This window comes from Halichoerus grypus, chromosome 14 (assembly GCF_964656455.1).
Source record: "Halichoerus grypus chromosome 14, mHalGry1.hap1.1, whole genome shotgun sequence".
Taxonomy (NCBI): Eukaryota; Metazoa; Chordata; class Mammalia; order Carnivora; family Phocidae; genus Halichoerus; species Halichoerus grypus.
The window spans coordinates 86,895,439-86,914,859 of NC_135725.1; the positions used below are offsets into that span (position 1 = coordinate 86,895,439).

Sequence of the window (19,421 nt, forward strand, 5' to 3'; positions counted from 1 at the left end):
TTGCTAGTATCTAGATGGTTGATGTGACCATTTCCTATACCTTGAGCTGTGTGTGTCCCTGGCCTAGCTCTAGAATGGTGTGTTTCTCCCTATTTTGTCTTCTTGACCTTCACCTAGGGAAAATTGTTTTTTGGTCATTCCTTTTCGGAATTATGTACCAATAACTGACCTGGTTTTATCTAGCAGGAATGGAAAAGTACTGAAGTCTTTTCATGTGGATGCAACAGAATGAACTCTGGGGAAGGTGTCAGGAGACTTGGTGCAATTCACTTTTAGGTTTTATGTCCTTGGGTGGGTCATTCACCTCCTCTGAGCCCCAGTTTCCCCTCCCCCTGCAAAAACACAAGAATTGGATGAGTCAGGAGCATAGTAGTTTTCAGGGCTCCGTGGTAGTGCCTTAGGGCAGAGCCTCCCAGCAGTTATGTCAGGGGCACAGACCCATTAGCCTGCAGGACCTGCAGTGGCTGTGGCCCTCATTGTTTTCTATGCATTATGACCAGGAAGAGATTGGGAAGCCCTGACTTCAGAATGTTGAGTGGATGGGGCCCAGCCCTATAATCTGTGGTCGCCTGAGGTGCACGGGGCCTACTACAGTTTGTAGCTTATATTTTGCCCAGCTGTACTTGGGGCCCTAAGGGAACCCTGGGATCCTCTCTGCCACAGGGATTTTGCTATATGTGCTGTATATATAGATTGTGGTTCTATGTAAGATTATATATGGGAATGTTCCTCCAAAAATGAAATGTGAAAAATGACTGGACAAAATGATCTCTGAAGTCCATTCCACTTTGAATCTGTCTGTACCACTCCATAGAAAACACCTCTCCTGATATTTGAATGTTCTTTCTCTAGACATGTTTAACAGTCTTGCACACATCACTGGATGCTTAGAATTCCTAATAGGTTCTTGATGGTAAACCAAGAAAGGAGAGCATTGGGGAAGCCAGGTTTTTGATACTCGCTGACAGGGTCGTCTTGAGAATGATTGCTGGCCAGTAGATACACCTCTGATGGCAGCATCAGATTCCTTAAAGTGGAATACTAAGGCTGGCATCCAGTTTTTTAATTCAAGCACTCACTTGCCTGCTTGCTTCCTTTCAAGCTTGACCTCATTTCTCAGGCTGAGTGCCCATATTTTTATTCTATCATTGTCCTATATCATTTTAAAGCAAACCTGAGGATGAATTAAAAATTCCAACAGGAGAGAAACCCTGCACATCCCTCAGATAGAAGAATGGTTCTGGAGAGTTCCTTCCCCTACTCCTCAAGCTTCCCGTGATGAAAGCAGTGACCTAACTAGGTTTGGCTGTCTTCCATCTCAGTGCCAGGGCAGCCAGGGGAGCCACAGAGCCTCAGACAGAGTCCTTCCCAGGCCTGGCCTCTCATTTCCCCTTTCTCTGTCCCACTGAATGAGTTCCTGACACTAGATTTCCTGTGGACCTGCAGAAAGCAGGTGAGAGCAGTGGCGAATTTGTAGTAACACCACATTCCATGTGGAGCCTACTTAAAAGAAAAAACTTACTCTCTAGTTTACAGCTGGGCTCCATTTTTTTTTTAATACGAATTTAAACAGCTGATGCATTCAAGAAACATTTTTCTTTTAGCTTCTTCAGGATGCTTACACTAAATGCAGTACATGAGCCTGAATTGGAACCTATACCAGAAAAGATTCTTTAAAAAATTCAGTGTCTTATAAAGGACACTGGGACAATTAGTAAAACTTGAATGAGGTCTGTAAGTTAGATAATAGTATTATTCAAGATTAATTTGACTTTTATCATTGTACTGTGGTCATAAAAATGAATATCCTTTTTTTTTTTTTCTATTAATTTGAGAGAGAGAGCATGAGCAGGGCAGAGGGCAGAGGGAGAAGCAGACGCCCTGCTGAGCAGGGAGCCCGATGCAGGACTTGATCCCAGACCCGTGGGATCATGACCTGAGCTGAAGGCAGATGCTTAACCAACTGAGCCACCCGGGTGCCCCAGTTATATACACTCTTATACAAGCATAGTTCTTAAGTAAATAGACTCGGTACCCATGTTGTTCTGTAACCTGCTGTCACTCAGTAATTTCTCAAATACTTTTCAAGTCCATCAGTGTGAAGTATATCACCAATATGGTCTGTTGAACTTATGAATCATATTTAATCATTTTTTAAAAGATTTTATTTATTTGACAGAGAGAGACACAGCGAGAGAGGGAACACAAGCAGGGGGAGTGGGAGAGGGAGAAGCAGGCTTCCTGGGGAGCAGGGAGCCCGATGTGGGGCTCCATCCCAGGACCCTGGGATCATGACCTGAGCCAAAGGCAGACGCCCAACGACTGAGCCACCCAGCGGCCCCAGCTTTTTTTTTTTTTTTTAAGGGAGGAAATGTTTACTTATTTATTTAATTTTTTAAAGCAATCTTTACACCTAACATGGGGCTCAAACTCACGACCCTGACGGGTGCTCCACCGACTGAGCCAGCCAGGTGCCCCTGCCTTGTTTATTAACTGTGGTAAAATATATACATCACTCAAAAGTTACCATTTCAGCCATTTGTAAGTATATGGTCCTGTGGCATTAAGTGCATTCCCATTGCTGTACAGCCATCACCATCCGTGCCCAGAACTTTTTCTTCTTGCAAAACTGAAACCCTGTCCCCGTTAAACACTCACTGCCCATCCTCCTCTCACCCCAGCCCCTGGCCAGCTCTGCTCTACTTTGTCTCTATAAACTTGACTCTTCCGGGGACCTCAAGTGAGTAGGATGGTGCAGTCTTTGTGCTTTTGTGTCTGGTTTATTTCACTTAGCATAACATCCTCGGGGGTCATCCAGTCACTGTGTCCTTGCCAGCTCTGACACTGCAAAATGTCATCTGGGAAGAAGTACAGTCCACTTGCCTGGGTAACTTCTCAATCAACTCCTTTATGGGGAGGGAAAAAGTGGAAGTGCTTGGTGCTTGTTAACTGCTGTGCACGTGGAGGGGGAGGGAGATTGGGAGGGAGAGGGAGTTTCTCCAGGGAGAGCCGGAGAGTAATTTTCCATGGCCGGAACAGATGAAAACATCATTACGTTTTGTGTATTTCCAATCAGTTGTCCTCTTGAACTTGAAAAGGTAGTGGGACTATCTGGATGCCTAAGTTTAGGGTGCATATCAAACCTTCAGAGAACTGGGGGGGGATAGAAAAAGCTGGAATTCAGTCGTGTCCCCCCACGCTGTTCAGGAGGACACTGGGAACTGGGAGTTGATTGCTATACTGACCTGTGCTATTTTTTTTTTTTTTTCCTGACTGAGTTTCTCTCCAAAACAAAGAGAGCCATTATCTGCTCTGTCATCTCTCCCTACACCTAGCAGAGCCTTAGGCATACAGTGAAATTGGTGGGAGGTGAGGTAGGCACACAACAGAACACATGAAGAAGGGCTTTTTCAACATCTCATTTCCAGTGCCAAGTGCAGAATGGGGTGGGTGAGTGAGTGGGAGGTGTAGGGCCAGAGATAATGGGTTTTGGCCTTGTCTCAGATCAGACAAAGGATCAAAGAGTAAGATTTTAGTTTCTGTACCAGTACCACAGCTCTCATACCTGTTTTGCATCTGGTAAAAGCAACAAAATCCCCATTTCACCATGAGGCTGTAGTGACTTACAAGAAAGATCTTTTTACAGCCCGTGCCCAGGCCCTTAAGACTGATTCCTTGCTGGAGCAGAAGGTCTTAGAAATCTTGGAGAGCTATGACTGTGTAAGCCATTTTGTACCCAGAGCTGATTATATGATTAAACATTTTGTTGCTCCCCGGTGCAGAAGAGGCTGTCGACGCCATCAACTGTTCCAGAAACGCACACCCCAGGGAGGAGTTACCCAGTCCTGTTTTCTCTTTATAGAAGATTGCAGGAAATGCCTCTTAGCTCCTACGTTTTTCCTCCAGATTCTACAAAGCTGCTTCTGGGGTGTGGCCATTCTTTTCTTTTCTCTGCACTCCGATGGGTTGAGGGAATAGGAGAATATTTCCTTAGAAAAGGGCAGCTTAGAAACCAGATGGCGGATCCCAGGCACAGGGGAAGAAGGCCAAACTGCAGAGGACCAGGAAGCCCAGGGCTGGGCCTGGGCCCAAGTTCTGGTACAGTGCCCAGGGCTGCTTGGTAACCAGGAGGCTGAGGCCTTCCGAGCTGCAGAGCTCCTGGTCTGCCTGACTGCACAGGAATGATCTGGGTGTTACTCCCAGTGGCTGCGGCCCAGCTGTCACAGAAGTGGGGGTGGGGAAAGGGCTTCCCAACAGAGGGCTTTGAGCTCCACTAGAGTTTAGAGCCAGGGTCTTAAACTGCTAAGACTGTAAGTAACAAACTCCAGAAATCCTCTTTCCCCCCACCCCAGCACCCTAGCATCCACCATTGCAGTGCCTCCCTTTCCTAGGGGAAGACAGCAGAACATACTGTTTAAGAGAAGGTTCTGACTGCTTGGATCCAAATCCTAGCTTTTCTTCTCCTTTTTTTTTTTTTTTTTTTTTCTAATCCTAGCTTTTCTTCTTGCTAGCTGCCTAACACTAGGCAAGAGACCTAGCTTCCACGTCAGAGTGCTCATTTCTAAAATGGGGGAATAATACATACCTCGTAAAATTATTGCACAGATTTAAAAAAAAAAGGTAACACATGAAATGCTTAGCAAAGCGCCTGGTACATAAGGAAAGTTCAATTAATGGTGGCCTGAAGAACTTTAACGTCTTGTTTATAAAATACAACTAATGCATCCTATTCCACTGGCGACCTGTCAGAAAGCTTTTGCTATAAGGATATAAAAAATTATTAACTCTCCAAATCCCAAACGACAGACTTCAACTCCAAATTAGTCTTTATTCTTGGGGGATCAGATATGGCCTTTTCTTACCACCACCTCAAACCTGGAGCCCAAATCATCCTCGGTTTCTAGGCCCCAGCCCCCACCAGAGTAGGCTGACTTGGGTCCCGGCCGCAGCCATCTCCTAGGGAAAGGGGGCAGGAAGAAGAAAAGCCCGGGTGTGATCTCACCCTTGGGGACTGGGCGTTTTACAGACATGGGTGCTTAGCATCCCCGGCCAGATTGCAGCGACGGCCCCTGCCCCGCCCTTCGCTGCAGTCCTGGAAGGGCTCCCAGGGGTGGAGGGGCGGGGTGGGGTGCAGAAGATTCTCTGCAGGGCGGGGAGGGGCAGGATTGGAGGATCCAAGGTGCGGGAAGGGCGGGGCGGCTGCCGCATCTCGGCCCGCCCGGGCGAAGGCAGTGACTCCATTGCACCATCTCCCCCCACCCCTGGCGCGCGCCCTCCTTTCCCATCCTCCCGCCGCGCTCCCCCGAGTCGGCTCTTCCCCCGCAGCGGCGCTTCGGCTCTTTCCGGGACCGTTCGGCCCTTTCCGTCGCGCGATCGGGAAGCGAGCCGGCGGGAGCTCCGCCCCCTTAGCTCTGCCGGCGCTCGCCCCCGCCCCTCGCGCCGCGCCCCGGCGCTTCCCCCGCGCTCGCGCCCGCCCGCCGCCGGAACGCGCGTGGCCGCCTATAAAAGAGGCGAGCCGGGCGCGTCGCCGCCACTACCCGCTGCGGAGCCAACGGCGAGGCGAGAGGCCGCGGAGGCGCGTCGGTCCCTCAGCAACCCCCCCCCCCCCAAGCCCGGCGCACCCACCGCCCTCACCCCGCAGGAGCCGGTGAGAGGGGGAGCAGGGGAGCTCGGGGAGGGAGCGGGGCCCGAGGGCAGCCGGCCCCTGGGTGGGGAGCCGGGCAGCCCCTGGGGCGGGGCGGGGCCAGAGCGCGGACAGGTGAGCCCGGCCGCCTCTCAGCTCCCTCCGACGGGCGGGGATCCGGCGGGCCGGCCGCAACCGGCCGGGGGAGCGTGGGCTGCGGAGGAGCCGCCTGGCCCAGCCTGGGCGCCGGCCGCTGGAATGTCATTGACTGGGCGGAGGGGGGGAGGCGAGGTCGCCGGGTCCGTCCCGCTCCCCCACCCCCAAGCCGGGCTGCGGCCCCGCCCTGCCCCATCCGGCTGCGGCAGGTGGGGCGGGGGCCCCTGGCGGGATCGTCACCATACCCCTTCCTGCAGAGCGCTCCCCCAGCGCCCCCGATCCCTTGTCTCGGTGGGGAGCGACTTGTGCAGCTCCTTTTCCCCAGTCCCCACAGCAGTGCCGGCCCAGCCCTTGAGGGAGGAAGAGCCGAGAGCATAGAGGAAAGGGCTCTTTGACCTTAATTTCATCCAGTGTGGCGATTCTTGGCCTTCTCTCTAGACGCGGAAAGGTCTGAGACGGGCCATCTCCTTTTCCTTCCTCGTAATAAACATTTCTTTCCTACACAGTTGTGATTTGCTTGTAAATAACAGGTAGATGCGGCGCTTCTTTGTATGAGACAAAATCCAATAACTCAATAGCTTACGAGTTATTCCCCTCCCCCTACCCCCCGCCCCACCCGAGACGGTCTTTCGATTGGAGGATATCATATTATTTGTCCAAAATTCTGCAGCCACGGCAGTGTTGAATGACAGAGCAGCCTTTTGTTTGAAAGCTAGCCCTGCGAATTTGACAAGATGCTTCCTAAAGAAAATTGCCTTTAAGAGTCTCTTTGATGCATCGGGACAGAATATTTTAAATAAGGGGTTTGTCGAGGTTAAGGGTTGCATATGCATATGTTTTAAATCAAAAGCCTCAAAGGCCTCAATAGCCCAGAAAGTTGGGTTGAGGTGATCGGATTGCCCCAACACCTTGTCAAATCTCATTTATATAATAGATCCTAAAATACGTAGGCCCTTTGTTCCGTCTTCCTCATGGTATTTTAGAAAAATTTAACCATCATGGCTGTTAGGGAAGAATAGAAGAGAGACCATCTGAAGTATTTTAATAATGTGTGGAGAAATTGCGGAGTCATAGCAATTGGACCTAAGTAAAACAGAATGTATCAAAGATGGAAGGGTGGGGGTGTCAGGAAACAGAAAATCTTAAGAATAGCTGTGGGAACACTCAGCTGTATGAAGCTATTGAGCCAAGGTTCCAACTCCTGAACTAGTCTTTTCCCTTTTGTTGCGGCTAAAGTCTTCGATTTTCAAAGGTCAAATTGAAGTCAAAGTTTAAAAATGTGCTGTAGGGAAAAAAAAATGTGCTGCAGTAAGGGCCTCTGCAGGAAATTAACAATAAGCCTCTTTTAGTAACTGGGCCAATAATTACTCAAGGGGACCCTCAAAGTGTGTTAGCTGTTATCTAGGGACCTCCACAGAGAGATGAACCTCGAAGGGAGGATTTGCCCTGTGCTGGACAGGTGTGAAGCAGTTCTTAGAGTAACCCATCAGCTGAGCAACATCCTTGGATATGCTTTTGGTCTTGGCAGTGGGTTTTGTAGCGATCTAGCAATTGGAGAAATCTGATATGTCACAGGCTCTAATAGGAGCTTGTCAAATAATCTGATGAACAGGTTTAGGTGGTGAGATCCGGTTTATAAATACATCTTTCTTTTGGTTCCCTGGGTTAGAATTTGCTCTATTTTTCCTTACCTGCCTTCATCCCAAAGGGAGGGGCCGACTGCAGATCCTAAGCATCCAGTGTCAGTTGCAGTCCACAGCCCTGTCATTGCTGAACCTGCACGAAGGATAGTGGGCACGAGGCCGGCCTTGTAATCAATCCTCCGTGGGCTATGCAAGGACTCCGCTAGCTATGTGGTCCGGGCCGCTGCAGCTGTGGTCAGAGTAGGTAGAAGAATGCGCCGCCCTGATGGCAAGTGCTGACTCCCGGAATGCTGAGGAGGAGCGCAGAGCCGGCCGAGCACTTGGGGCCTGGGCCCCGGGGCACGGAGCAGCTGTGGCAGTTACCTCGCTTCCACCTTTTTTGCATATTCCTCTTGTACGGGTTTTGTTTTTTTTTTAAAGGTTTTATTTATTTGACAGATTGAGACGTAGCGAGAGAGGGAACACAAGCAGGGGGGAGTGGGAGAGGGAGAAGCAGGCTCCCTGCTGAGCAGGGAGCCTGATGCAGGGCTCAATCCCAGAACCCTGGGATCATGACCTGAGCCGAAGGCAGACGCTTAATGACTGAGCCACCCAGGCACCCCTCTTGTACGGGTTTTGAATAGGAAATAGTATTCTGTAAAGGAAGTGTACCAGTAAACGAGGCCCAAGTCAGATCTCTATAGCTTGAGTTCTTTCTTGTTTCTCATGAGGTCTTGGTGTTTTGTTACTGAATGGAAAGGGATTTAGGAATCAGTCCTGGGAGTCTCAATTTATTGGACTGTGGATCTGGGGAGGGCGTGTTTAGTGTTAGAAAGCATATTCAGTATTCTCTGTTTGAAAAGTGGGGAAGCTGAGACCCAAGGGGGGTATAACTTGGCCAAGGCAGCACATCTAGATAAATAGGAACTGCTAAGGGACCAGAGAACGTTGGGTCTCTTTCCATATTTTAAATCCCTGTGGGATTCAGAAGCTCTACAGAACAAGAAAGGCATCGGGAGAACACCAGGAATTTGGTTTTTATTTGTGTTTCAGATATTCCTAATGGTCTGTTTTCATTTTGAAGTGATTTTGTTCAGTTTGCCCTTAGAAGCTTGTTATCTTGCTCTCCCCCTCCCTCTTTAGACTCCACATTCCTCCATCATGTTGTCATCGTTTCGTAAACGCAGAGTCCAGGTATTTGACCAGCATGCAGGAAACGGGTTGCCTTTTCGGTTTTGCCTGGCTTGCAGTGAAGACACATTTGTGGCAGAGGTTGAGTGATCCAAAGAGGGGGAGAAAACCCTGCCTGCATGACTTTTCTGTGAAGCCAATTGGTTAGGGTTGGGGTTTTTCTCTGTTGTTTTTTTTTTTTTGATGTTACATGAACAAAAGTCTTAGTAAATTTATTCTAAAATTGCCAAAGTCTCCTGTTTTTTGCCTTCCTCTCTTTCAGGCATGAATATATTAATTTTTTCTCACCCTACTGGTGTTTGCATGTAGTGTTTGCTGATCTTTTTATTGATGGTTACTTGGTTCTTAAGAACCAAGGGACTGAACAGATTATCTTAGATATTTGGAAAAAATAATATGAAAATGTGTCATAAAAGTAGTGTTTTTAAATTTGACAAATATCGTAAACTTGGGTTTGTTTCCTGTTCCCATCGACTAATTTTCTCTGCCACAATCCTTGTAAGGAAATGGACCTTGGATTTTCTTAGCTAAAAAAAGCTCACTATATTATTTTGTGTACAGTTTTTGAATGTTTGCTAAATTGGACCTTTTTCAAAAAGAAAAATGCTTAAAATTAATGTCTTGATATCCTATAAGGAGAAATATAAACTTTGCAAATTTCTAGTGATTATGGGTGATAAATCCAAGGCAAGCCCTTTTATAAATCACAGTGGTGGTTGAAAGGAGGTTTATAAAAATGGGCCACAATATAACCTTTTCCTGTTTTGAATGTCAGTAACAATATTTTGCACTTAAATACCTCTCATCTGAATTTTACAGGTTAAGAGGTAAGTAGCAACATGATAGTATTTGGGAAGCATTCAGAAGTAAGTTTTCTCAACGTTGCTCTGCATATCTGGATTTTGATGCAATGCAGTATGAATCTTTTGCTTTCTTAAAGCTAAGTCCCTGCTCACCTCTGCAGAAATGGGCTAATGAGTTGAAGTGAATTAATAGTCTGAAGGCCGACATGCAGATCCACAGAAGGAAAAATAGTTGTTGTTTTTATTCATGGTTAAAACTTTTTTTTTTTTAATATTTTATTTATTTATTTGACAGATATAGAGCGAGAGAGGGAACACAAGCAGGGGGAGTGGGAGAGGGAGAAGCAGGCTTCCCGCCGAGCAGGGAGCCCGATGTGGGGCTTGATCCTAGGACCCTGAGATCATGACCTGAGCCGAAGGCAGCTGCTTAACTGACTGAGCCACCCAGGCGCCCCTCATGGTTGAAACTCTTAATTTATGTATTATTTACCTCTCTGCTTACCATCAGCTCTGCCACTAAAATCTGCAGCTGAGCTGGTTTGGAGTTGATTTGCTCGATCTGAGAATCAGCTAGTATAAAATGTTAATGGGTGCTAAACAGTTCTTTGGTGCTTTGTTCTCCAGAGAAGCCCTTCCACATGTGTGGATATAGTTCTCCTGCTTTGCACGTGTAAAATTTGGTAATAGGTTGGCTTTCTGAGCCAGGGAACAAACCTGCGTTGTCAGTCCTGCCCCTTTGAGCTCTTGACTAAGCAACCAAAGTAAATCTGAGGGATGGTTTTTCTGACCTTTTGCTTTGGGCGATGTGTATGAATTTTTCCATAGAGCCAAATGATCTGTTCATCCTTTTAGTCCCCCCAAATCCCTTTCCTTGCAAAAGAGTGTATCTGGTGAAATTGGAGTTCATTGTGTAGTTTTCCAGATGCCTCTTATATCCAGCACATTCTGCGGCAGATCCGGCGCTTTGTCTCCGTGACTCCTTCATCCTTACTACAAATGGATTCTCTTGTGGGGTTCCACAGGGAAATTGTGCTGAATTCCTCCCCTCTCCCAAGATCTGTAGGAGGGTGTCCTAAACTACTCACTGCAGGTGCCAGGTTTGCTGAGTTGGAGGCATCTGACCTTTGGTCTGAGAACGATTTCTATCGGCAGTCTTTTCTGTTGCCTAACTCAGATCCCTTAATACCCGTCCCTCCCATCCTCCAGAGACGAATCCCCTTGCACAGCGGGGCAGATAGCTTCTGTAGGTGAGGCCAAGCCATTTAAAAATTCCCTCAATACCAAGAACTGGCTCAGACAGCCGTCTCTTGGCATTTGCAAGAAGAAAGTTATTAATTAGGGTCTAGGGTCTTCTGTAGAAATCCATTTTCAGTTGATAATATGTGTGAATTTGTGTCAGATATGAGGAGTCATTCTCAGGCGTGTTATATCTTTGGATTAAACTAGAACTTTCTACCCAAGGTTCATATCTTTAGACACCCCCCCCCCCCCGCTTCTTCCCAGAGATCTGGCAATATTGTAAGAATGCTGACAAGGTCTTTTTATTTATTACAATAGAGGACATAGTTGTAATTCCTGTTTTATCCCCCGAGATCAATTCATGTTACTTGCTGAATGATGCGGCTAACATTTTGACTGCTGCATTGCAGCATTTATAAATAGCCTGCATCTTCAGTCTTCTCGAAAAATATTCGCAAAAATACATTTTTTCTTCGGTTACTTTCAATGGGAAGCTGTCCTTAAACATACAGAGAATATATTTAGCACTTCATTTCCTTTCCTTTATTCTCCGTGGAAAGAGACCTGATTGGCAAAATCAGAGTTGATGGGCTCCTTTGAGATAAACAGTCGACTGCAGTCCTAGGAAGTTGGTTCCTCTGTGGGTTTTTAGACAGTTATTGAAATAGATAGATAGGCTCGTGTGGTTGGAGATTGTTTTTTTTCCCCTGTTTTTTTGTGTTTTTTATTGTTATGTTAATCCCCATACATTACATCATTAGTTTTAGATATAGTGTTCCATGATTCATTGTTTGTGCATAACACCCAGTGCTCCATGCAGAACGTGCCCTCCTCAATACCCATCACCAGGCTAACCCATCCTCCCACCCCCCTCCCAGGAGATTGTTTTTTAATGGCACATTTCCCAAAGTCTTCCTTTCTAGCTCTCAAAAGGCGTTAATCCCATTAAGGCTGGGAACAGCCTGGAACATTCTCCGTGCAGCCTGCCTTATCAGTCAGCTGCATATTTCAGGGCAGGGGTGGGGTTCTTGCCGCCTGCAGCCTCAGTCCTGGGGGGAATGTTGCACACACAGAGTCCAAGAAATCCCACTAACTCCCTCCACCTAGTTTTGGGGGAGAGCCTAGCACATCTTCCAGCGGCAATAGTTCTTGGTGATACGAACGTTTTCCTGATTTTTAGTATCATCAGTGGAAATGACCCATTTCCGAGCAAAGAAACTAGAGCTTCTATAGGTAAACTTAGAGACAGATCCCTATCAGGTTAAGGGGTGGGGAACTCTCATTAACCCATCATCTTAGGCTCCTGTAACTGTGCAAATGAGGATCCTGAATGCCCACAGCAGTGGGAGAGCTTTGATGACTTTCAGATGCCCAGCTCCCCAGGGACGACCAGTGGTGGCTGGCAGAGCTCCCACCTACTGACGTCAGCTGATCCGCAGGAAAGAAAAGTCCATTATTGCCTGACCAAAGCACTTGGTATAGAATTGACTTGTTCTACTTCACTGGGGTGACAAAGAGGGCCTTTTAGGTTGGTTAATTTCAGCAGGGCCTCGCTGGACGGTCTCCCTGGATTGGTAGGCAGGGGGACTTGCTAAGGCGGTGCCCTTGCCGCATTATGTTGGGGATTCTTGGCTTCGTCATGAAGGGCCTGCTCCCCAGTGAGATTTCTTAGAAATTTCCATAGCAGCTAAAGGATTTTAGAAATGCAGTGAATCCTGTGTATGAAGAGGCAGGACAGACGCCCTAAGCATTAATCTAAGGACTCAGGCTTCTTGCAGGAACTTGTGCACTGTGGTGGTTTCATACGTAACTACACCTTCCTTGGCACATTTCGTTGCCAGAAAATTTTGTGAGGGAGCAAATTAGACACAATTTCCTGCTCTTTTTTCATCTTAAACGGTTTCTCAAGGGATTAGAACAAAGGAAGTGTATAATTTCTTAACCCTGATTGTTTACTAACTTAAGACTCAATCTTACAAAAACAAAATATTTATTTCTTGATTAAAAAAATTTTTTTAAGTTTTTATTTAAGTAATCTCTACACCCAGTGTGGGACTCGAACTCACGACCCTGAGAGTCACATGCTGCGCCGGCGGAGCCAGCAGGAGCCCAATTTTTATTTTTTTGAATAATTAATATATCTGCTTCCCCCTTTCTTCCCTCCAAAGTGGTGATGGGAAAAATAAGAGGTAGTGAAAGGAATGAATACGCAAACAGCCATCAATAAAAGAGTATGTCAGTTGCAGTCATGTGCAGAATCATTGGTTCTGGCACGCTAGTCTGGGAACCAGAGGATCATGGCTCACCCAGGTAGGCTCTGTGACTCGGTTATTAGATGACCTTGTGTCCCCTTCCTACTTAATAATGAAGTGCCACAGTTTCTCTGTTTCCAGGTTCAGAATGTAACTGCTGTACTATGTGCCAAGTTCTGTGGTCAGAGAGGAAGAGGAAGATAAGGTCTTTTTTATATAGTCCCTTAGGAACTCTAAATTTACTAAAGAATCACAAAAATGGCAGGGAGAAAACCTGGCAGAATGTGACCGTGCTCTAAAGAGAAGCATGGGGGGAGAGAAGACTTCTGACTTAGGACTGCAGAGAGGACAGGGTAGTTGCATTAGACTTGGAGGGGTTTGTATGGTATTGGGTGGTGAATCTGGGAGTAGGAGAGAACATTCCTGACCAAGGGGACTTTCTAAACTGGGAAATGGGCCCTGCCAGGGCCTGTAACTTGGAGTTGGTGTGGGAGTTTGATAAGAGATACGGCTGGAGCAGACAGTGTAGATGAGTGAGTGAAGTCCCGTTTACATTCTAGTCAATGTGGTAGTGATCCTCGTCAAAACCCAAAGAGGCTGAGATTCTTAGGGCAGCAATGTGAACCAGAACTTCCCTGTTGTAATGAAGTATCGTTACAGAAACTCCACTCCACTGTGAACAGATGTTTACTTTAAAAAAAAAAAAGACCTATTTATTTATTTATTTGAGTGGGGGAGGGGCAGAGGGAGGAGATAGAATCTCAAGCAGGCTCCATGCTCCATGGGACTCGATCCCATGGCCTGAGCCGAAACCAAGAGTTGGATGCTTACCGACTGAGCCACCCAGGTGCCCCCAGACATTTAATTTTTTAAGGTTACCCTCAGTTTGGGGTTTTAAGGATAGAAGATACTTTTTCCAGACACAGCTATCTGTTGATAACAGAACTGCCATCTTAAGCTCTGTTTCACCAAGGGCACACCCGACTGGAGGGAAAAGGCCACCTCATTTCTCACAATGTACTGCCATGTGCTCAGTCCAAGATTAGTAATTCCCATTTGCTCAGTAGGCTGACACCTAGTTGTAGAGCTTCATTCTCCATTTGCAGTTCTTGTCACAAATCTGGCTTTTGCCTGGGTGGAATTCCAATTTGATAATATGGAAACTGTAACTTGGGTGGATGATGGAGCTCTGTCCCCACCTTTTACAAGTGAATTCCAGTCTCCTGCGTGGCGGCTACAGCACTCAGCATATACTTGGTTATTTGTCAACACACATTTCCTAATGGCCCGTGTATGCCAGAAATCGGGGATACAAAGATTAGGTTGCTCAGTCTAATTATACCGTGGGAAGTATATGCAAGTGCTTTGTAAATCTGTAGAAAAGTGTGATTAATTCTGAGAAGGAGGGAAGGAAGGAGCATTGAGTACAGCTTGGGAAGGAGGCAAGATCATACAGCTTACTCATCTCAGCTGGGCACTGAGGTATAAATAGGAGTTATCTAGGCAGAGGAGAGGCAGATCATTCTACACAAAGGAAGCCAGGGCAAATAGCTTGGAGTCTTTTTGTTTGTTGGTTTGTTTTAAGATTTTATTTATTTGTCAAGGGGAGAGAGAGAGCGCACACACAAGCAAGGGGAGTGGCAGGCAGAGGGAGAAGCAGGCTCCCAGCTGAGCAAGGGAGGACCCTGGGAACATGACCTGAGCTGAAGGCAGACACTTAACTGACTAAGCCACCCAGGCATCCCTAGCTTAGAGTCTTTAAAGAGAATTCTGTATTTGGAAGAGAAAGAATATTTCAATATTCCTAGAGGGTAGGGGACATGGGTGAGAGATGATACGAGTCACATGTATTGGGCCAAATCACAAGGTCCTGCTAAAGAGCTGGATTCTTTCCTCCCTCAGAAGGGAGCCATAAAAGGTCTTAAAGCATGGGAGCATGTGGCCAAGAATATGTTCCTTTTTATATTAAAATCAGTCAATGAATCAATCAGACTTTGTGGGGAAACAATAGTACAACAAAATAATGGTCAGTACGTGGAGAATAATTTGGAAGGAACGGTGATAGGGCTACAATCACCTCATGTCCTCTCTGTGAGGAAGATCGTGGCTTCCTAGAAAGAGAGTCCTCAGAGTTGATCAGGTGCAGAGGATGATTTCTTGCTACCTCTTGAAGCTACTTTAATCCCTGAAGAGTTAAAAACTGTGACTCACCTGGATCCCACCAATGCTGTTTACCTCCCAGCTGGTTGCTGGGGGCACTCTTGAGACTTCCCTGCCTAGTCCTTAGCCTGCTTATCCTCTGCTATTAGCCCGGCCAGGTGAACAAGAAGAGCTCTCAAATGTCTCCCGGGTAACAGTTTTCATACTGTGTATAAATTATGGGACAATAGCTGGAGAGGCTAGAAAGTTTATCTGTTCTGCTTTCCTACCAAATCTCTGAATCTTCTGTAGAATGTAATTTGACATTTGGAAGGGTCCCGAGTTGCCTCATTTTCACCTGTCATTTTTTATCATTGTAGGAAACTGAGGCACAGGAAAGTGGCCCATGCAAGGTCATGTGGTACTGACACATTTATTTATTTATTTATTTTTTAATAAAAATTTTATTTATTTATTTGACAGAGAGAGACATAGTGAGAGCAGGAACACAAGCAGGGGGAGTGGGAGAGGGAGAAGCAGGCTTCCCGCGGAGCAGGGAGCCCGATGTGGGACTCGATCCCAGGATGCTGGGATCATGACCTGAGCCGAAGGCAGACGCTTAACGACTGAGCCACCCAGGCGCCCGGTACTGACACATTTAGAAGCTCTTTGTCATTAGTCTGTACCTCTTTCCCGCTGTGGTCTGTAGGTTAGCGGAATCAAGGGTTACTCCTGATGAGCATGGGTAGCATCTTCTGGGTTTTGCCCATCAATAAGTCAAGTTTTCTTTTTGACTTGAAAATTTGGTTCAAGTGTCCAGAAATCTGGGGATTTAAAGTTGGGGCAGATTGAGTGCTGGGGGGAGTACTGCCTCCTCTGTCAGCCTGCCGTCGTGGCGAACTGGAGCCTGGGGCTGAGCTCCACAGTGTGCTGTCCACAGTGGTCGGTGGGCGGAAAGCAGGGTAAACCTTGCACCACACCTTCTTGTTCTTGTGTTTAGATTTCTGATTTTTAGTATCACATCAGATTCAGATTTAGATGCATGACCATCTGTTTACCTGTTTAGTAATCGCTACTAATCTTTATGTAAAGCATCCATTACTTTAAAATTTATGTAATGCAAGTATTTGTGACATAAACCTGAATTTTTTTAAACTGAAGTGTAGTTGACATACCATTTTTATTAGTTTCAGGTGTACAACTCACCACACTTTTTTTTTTTTTTAAGTTGCACTGTGATTTTTTGTGTGTGCACATTCACGGGCAACACAGCCTGTTCTTGGCCCAGGCGCTCTGGTAGCCTGAGGAAGACTTGAGGGTTGATGTTTCCCAAAAACTGGGAACTCAGGGGCTCTGACTAGGTAAATTCTTTTTTTTTTTTTTTTAAGATTTTATTTATTTGTCAGAACGAGAGAGAGAGACAAGCAGGGGGAGCGGCAGGCAGAGGGAGAAGCAGGCTCCTCATGGAGCAAGGAGCCCGATGCGGGACTCGATCCCAGGACCCTGGGATCATGACCCGAGCCAAAAGCAGACGCTAAACCAAATGAGCCACCCAAGCATCCCTGACTAGGTAAATTCTTATTGATGTCAAGGACTCTGTTACTTTGTAATCATCCCCTTTTCTTCATTGGATAACAGGCTGAGATCTGGAAAGCTAGAAAAACTGATTTAAGTAAGAGTAAATTCTTTCTAATCTCCACACAATGGAATATAGAGACCAGGTGAAAGGACTTTTGAATGGATTTTTCAGTAATTCTTTGAGTACCACTTTGGCATTTCCTTTGAATCCTTAAAGCCCGTGTAGAATTGCTGGTAAACTCTAGTTCTCCCGGTTTCTCTGCGTTTGGCTGCGATGTTGGTTAGGCATCCTCTGAGGTACCTGGGTAGGCAGGTGTTGCAGCAAGTGGATGGCTGTTTTTCACGAAGGAATAGAATCAAGGCTCATTGTTCTGTCTTGAGAAGGGACTACCTTCTCCTTTCATTTGTCTGCCAGGGCTATCTGGTAATTCTTTCCTTCAGAAAGGTTGATTCCATGAAATCCACTTCAGTCTGTGCTTATTTCAGGGCATTCTGTCTTTTCAGAAAATGGACCCAAGTGGGGTCAAAGTGCTGGAAACAGCAGAGGACATCCAGGAGAGGCGGCAGCAGGTCCTAGACAGATACCACCGCTTCAAGGAGCTCTCAACCCTTAGGCGCCAGAAGCTTGAAGACTCCTATCGATTCCAGTTTTTCCAGAGAGATGCTGAGGAGCTGGAGAAATGGATTCAGGAGAAACTACAAATCGCATCGGATGAGAATTATAAAGACCCAACCAACTTGCAGGTGCGTCTCATCTCCCTGAGATTCCTGCCGGAACTCATGAGCTCAAATGTTTTTGCCCCCAAATCACACAAAGTCATTTAATTATGACCTTGAGCAAGAAGAATGTAGATCAGACATAAGGCAGGACTAACTATTCTGAAAAGCCCTTGGTGTGTGTATTATCCTGTACACACTAAGGGTGTATGTGAAATCTTGCAGGTATTTAGCTTTTCTGGATGCTTCAAGCTGATGGTTCGGAAACCACTGCCTTGCAGCCCTTGGTGGCATGTTTCTAGGGAGGGTCTGGGTTGAGCTCTTGGAAAATGAATTTTCAAGAAAGGCACGCTAACTGTTGCTGGTGCAAATTTATAGTTAAGCGTCTCTTTACGCAACTCACTGGTAAGTCTTACATCAAAAGCAAGTCTTTAAAAATCATTGAATTGTAACCGAAGTTAATTTTGTGATACAAAAATATGCCTCACTAAAGCTGTTTTTTAAAAAAGGACAAAGCCTTTCTTCTCATTGATTTTGGTGAAAGACTTTTTTTAGCAGGTGGAACACATGGTTCTCTTACTATACCAGAGTCGTCCAAGAAGAGAAAAAAGTGTCATAGAATGAGTGAATGTGGATGGATTATTATCCAAGAGTAAATTGTACATGCTAAGAAAATTGTTGGTGTGGCTCTATATTTCTCGAGGGGATTGGATGTCCACATAGAGGCTAATTTCCTGAGAGACAGTGAAGTCAGACAAAGGCGGTGGTCCTCAGGGGCCAGGCTTCCAAAAGCCAGTGTAGATGAGGTCAGAGTATTTGAGTAATTGAGCAGGGGGGAATGGGTGGGATGCTGAGTGTCCCTAATTAGAGGGAACAGGGTTCAAGAGGGGAGAGGTAAGGGGACCTGAGTGGGGAGGGCAGAATGGTGACTGCCATGTGGTTGCCGCTGTGGTTCACTTCATGGTCCACCAACAGGGCAAGCTTCAAAAGCATCAGGCCTTCGAAGCTGAAGTGCAGGCCAACTCAGGAGCCATTGTTAAACTGGATGAAACTGGAAACCTGATGATCTCAGAAGGGCATTTTGCATCTGAAACCATAAGGGTGAGTAGGAGTAGTGCCTGCTACGGGAGGCCATCTGGTCTGGTATGGGTGGCGTCTGGTTGGTGGAGGAATGTGGATTAAATGCCAAGTAGGGTTTCTAAAAAAGACTTTTCTAGCTTTTTTTGAGATTTTTATTTATTTTAGAGCGAGAGAGTGGGGTGGGGGGCAGAGGGAGAGAGAGAATCTCAAGCAGATTCCCCACCAAGTGCAGAGCCCAGCACAGGGCTCGATCCCACGAACCATGAGATCAGGACCTGAGCCAAAATCACTAGTCGGCTGCTGAACCACCCACGCACTGAGCCACCCACGCACCCCACTTTTCTAGCCTTTTAAGAGAATTTGTGAAGTCTCCTAAAGGAGTTACCCACATCTTGCCTTTGTAATATGATGATTCAGTATGAATATAAACAAGTATGTGTCTGCTCAGTGGGGAAATTAATATTCTTTTTGTAAAACAAATTAGAATGTGATTATACTTTAAAGAAGATTATGTAAATGAAACCAAATTTATAGATGGTAATTAAAGGGGAGAGCATATTAGTGAAATTCGTGAATTTGGGGATCAGGACACAAAGATCAATAGGATTAATCACAGACACCATAAAGTTCTCCATTGAAAACTTGAGTTCTGGGTCTTGGTGGCTTGCCCGCGAAGGTGGTTTGCTGAGGTCTAGTCCCCAAGCCAGTTACGGGTCCAGCTGTGAGCAGTGACTTGCAGCACCTGCTGGTCGGTGACCGTAGTGATTGATAACAGCCAACGTTGAAGCAGGCGTCCTTACGTTCTTTGATTTGGCTTGTTTGGTGCCAGTTCACTGATAATTATCTTTCTCTGCTTTAACATGTCCAGTACCAAGATATTAAGGGAAAGCAAACGTCTTTAGGATAAAGTATGTACACTTAGTTTCTCACAATGGATGCTCTTACCTGTTTCTGATTTACCTCATTCCTATCTCTGTGTCTTGTTCTTTGTCATCGAAAGTCACGTTCCCTTGAGGGACTG

The 19,421-nt window shown here is 46.2% G+C and overlaps 1 protein-coding gene across 13 annotated transcripts in view; it reads left to right on the forward strand.

The window, feature by feature from the left end:
* Nucleotides 1-5,525: 5,525 nt before the first annotated feature.
* The window catches only part of SPTAN1 (spectrin alpha, non-erythrocytic 1), a 61,699-nt gene continuing 47,803 nt past the window's right edge, over nt 5,526-19,421 (forward strand). For 12 of the 13 annotated variants that reach the window (XM_078061854.1, XM_078061858.1, XM_078061861.1 and 9 more), the window contains exons 1-3: nt 8,548-8,595; nt 17,108-17,347; nt 18,296-18,421. In XM_078061854.1, coding sequence (XP_077917980.1) covers nt 8,563-8,595; nt 17,108-17,347; nt 18,296-18,421 — 399 coding nt within the window. In that variant the 5' untranslated portion in view covers nt 8,548-8,562. Of the gene's footprint in view, nt 5,648-8,547; nt 8,596-17,107; nt 17,348-18,295; nt 18,422-19,421 lie in introns of those variants that run through there. The other variant, XM_078061856.1, reaches the window with a different exon arrangement.